We start from the raw sequence: 3,569 nt of genomic DNA on the forward strand, positions 1-3,569 counted from the left end.
TACCTCAAATTATTGGATTTGTTGAATTAACTCACTCAATGGCTAATGATCACAATGAGTGTTTCATAGAAAAGAAGCATATTTTTTCTTTCAAAATCATGTCTATACCTGAGGAATATGTTAGGTATTTATAGCCTTAATGTTCCCCTTTGAAAAGGATGCATTGGATCTAAAAAAAAGGCATATTTTTAGTACAGTCACGTCACCTACGCCCAATCTATGCTGAAACTGCGCCCGATCTGCGGCCGCAGGTGACACTGTCCGAATTCCAGTGGCTACATGTGCTACTCCTGTGCTCGTAGGTTGCCTAGGTGCACGTGCAGATCACTCTATTACGCGAAATAGTTTTCCTTTTACCTCAAAGGGTCACAACCCTTCGAGGTGCGTTGTGCATGCGTTTGCATGGCATATTCATTTGGATTAAATTTCACCTTTTTCTTTAAGTTTCAAATAAAATTTGTCTAAAAAATAGATCTTATCAATCAAAAGCCAAAGCTGTAGCCGAGCAACGAAGACAATAGCGTGAGGCACCACCTTGTTCTTGCCTCACTATCCATATGAAGATGTGTTTGTCAATATAAACACATGAAAGCTTCTTTCTCCTACCAATGTAGGAGAATTTAGTAAGCTTTCTTATTCGAGCACACTTTTCATTTTTAGTGTGGACTCAATTTTCCTCCATTATTTTCCCCTCCATTTTCCATTCACACATGCACCTTGAACCTAACAATATTCACATGATAACAGGTAACTTTTAATGCATTTCAGCCTTTTGAGGTGCGATTCTTCTAATGAAGCCATGGGACAACACTATTCCGATGCATTTCCGACTTCAAAGTGTTCCTCCGGATAGGAAAAATAATGTCACAGAATGAAGTGCTGAGAAACTAATGTGTATGCCACCAAACATCAGAAGCACAAGTTCATCTTAGTCAAGTTAGCCATGGAAGTGAGACTGTAAGTACTATGGATACGACGTTAGTTTTAAAGAAAAAGATCATTACCTAAGTAATCATGGCAAAAGAATGCAAAGGAGCAATCATTTTGGTAGATCTCTTAAGTCACGACCTCAAATGGATAGAACATTAATTTCACTAAAATTTACTTATCATTGAACAAACATATTGAGTCGGAATCTTCTTGATATGAAGTATTTTACTCTTTCAGAATATTTACGTAATTTAATTTATGTTAATCAAATCAGTTAATTTTGATGATAAAGAGAATAAGTAAACTATAAACACTAAATGATTAATTTTTTCTTTAAAACAAAAAAGTGTGGAGAACCATTCAAACTTATTTTACAAAGTTTTCAAGAAAAAATAATTCTTAACGACGGCCTCACCATCTCATTATCCATTTCCATGCCGGCATTTCTCATTTTCTACCACAACAATAGCAGTAAAATATCCATAGGTATGTAATGAAAACCTTAAAAATTGAGCACATCAACAAAATTCATTCCTACTGATCACTAGTAAACTCGAAATGAGAATTCTTTTCTTCAGCCTCATTATTATTGTAGCTTTAATAATTGTTACTGCTTCTTCTCCCATCTATGTTCATTTTTACCTTAACATTTCTTGAATTCCTGTTTCTTTAATTCCCTATAATTCTAACTGGATTCATTTCAACAAGTACTTGGGGAGCCACATTGGCCAAAAAATCGAAGGCTTGGCTAAAATCAAACAGTATTTTCAACGTTTCGGGTACATTGATTCATCGAGCAAGAATTTCACTGATAAATTTGATGATGTTCTTTTTTCATCTCTTAAGACATCAATTTAATTTTCATCTTAATGCCACCGGAGAATTCGACATCCCTACTCTTCAACACATGGTAAAACCTAGATGCGGAAATCCATATATTGTGAATGACACTACTAATATGAACTCCATCAAGTCTTCTGTGGATCATACTATGGCTTATTTCTCATTTTTTAAAGGCCAGACGCGTTGGCCATCAAATAAGACAGTATTAAATTATGCATTTCTACCGGAGAATTAGTTAACGGATTCTGTTAAGGCAATTTTTGGGAGGGCTTTTGATAAGTGAGGGGAGGTAACATCGTTAACTTTCTCAGAGACGGATTCTTATAGAACAGCTGATATTCGGATTGGTTTTTCGTTGGGGATCATAGAGATAGAAAGCCATTCGATGGACCTCTCAAGATTTTGGGACATGCATTTTCACAACCAATAGGACTTTTTCACTTAGACAACGAGGAGAATTGGGTGGTCGATGGCGAGTTACTGAAAGAAGGGATGTCGAGTATATCATCCGTGGTGGATCTTGAATCGGTTGCAGTTCATGAAATAGCAAACTTATTAGGTTTGGATCATTCATCTGAAAAATAGGCGATTATGTTTCCAACACTGGATGCTGGATTGAGGAAAGTGGAATTGTAGAGGGATGATATGGATGGGTCCAGATGTTATACGGGTCAAGTACTATTTTCACACCAAGTCAAGAAAATGATATAAGTGGAGCTTCAACTTTTGGTTCATTCTGTCATCACTGGTTGTCGTTGATCATTGGATTCTTCTTAGCATTTGTGCTTTGAATTTTGTCTTAATGTGTATTATGTTAGTTGAATGATTTGATCATTTTTTGAAATATTTAGTGAATAATATACTTCATATAGTATTTAAATTATCTTGGAGATGAACGATCTTCACGAGCGGAGCTATAGTAGGTTATGTGGTTCGACAACCTAATAGCTTTTACATAACCGTGTATCTGTATTAAAATTTTCAGTATATATATATATATATGTATGTATATCATTATGAGATAACTACATAATTTACCAAACATAGATTCCTGATTACTCTATTTAGCCCAAGTTTCAATTAATTACAATTCATAACTCACTCTTTCCTATTAATTATGCCTAATTACAATTGATATCTTCTCTCACGTATTTTTCTCTTTTTCTCTATTTTTTGTTACTCTCCTCCTCCTCCTCTTCTTCTTCTTCTTCTTCTTCTTCCTTTTCAGTTTTTTTCTTCATTTTTTGTTTTCCATTTTTTGTTTTCTCTTTCTTTTTTCTTTTTTCTTTTTTCATTTTTCATTTTTTTCATTTCTCATTTATTTTTCCTTTTCATTTTTCTCCTTCTTTTTTTTCTTTTTTGTTTTTTTTTTCTATATTTTCTATTACTCTACCTTTTTTGTATCTTTTCTCCTTCATTTTCTCTCATTTTTTCTCCTTTCTTTTTTCTTTTTATTTTTTCTCTTTTTCATTTGTGCTAACTAGCAAACACAAATACAAGTGAGAACTATAAAATAAAAATACAAATGTGAGTTATAGCATACAAATACAAGTATGAACTATAAAATACAAATACAAATACAAATGTAAACTATAACATACAGATACAAGTGTGAACTATAAAATACAAATACAAATGTGAACTATAACATACAAATATAAAGGCAAACTATAACATATAAATAGAAGTGCGAACTATGAAATACAATTACAAATACAAACTATAACATACAAATACAAGTGTGAACTATAAAATATAAATACAAATGTGAACTGTCATTTGTATTTTTTAATTAT

General features: G+C 32.9%; 1 protein-coding gene across 1 annotated transcript; it reads left to right on the forward strand.

The window, feature by feature from the left end:
* Nucleotides 1-1,488: 1,488 nt before the first annotated feature.
* Nucleotides 1,489-2,564, forward strand: LOC107847307 (metalloendoproteinase 3-MMP). The gene is given in 4 exon segments (XM_016691486.1): nucleotides 1,489-1,775; nucleotides 1,777-2,117; nucleotides 2,120-2,425; nucleotides 2,428-2,564. Coding segments are annotated over 4 exon segments (1,071 nt in total).
* The last annotated feature ends 1,005 nt before the right edge of the window (nucleotides 2,565-3,569 follow it).

This window comes from Capsicum annuum, chromosome 11 (assembly GCF_002878395.1).
Source record: "Capsicum annuum cultivar UCD-10X-F1 chromosome 11, UCD10Xv1.1, whole genome shotgun sequence".
NCBI classification, from domain to species: Eukaryota; Viridiplantae; Streptophyta; class Magnoliopsida; order Solanales; family Solanaceae; genus Capsicum; species Capsicum annuum.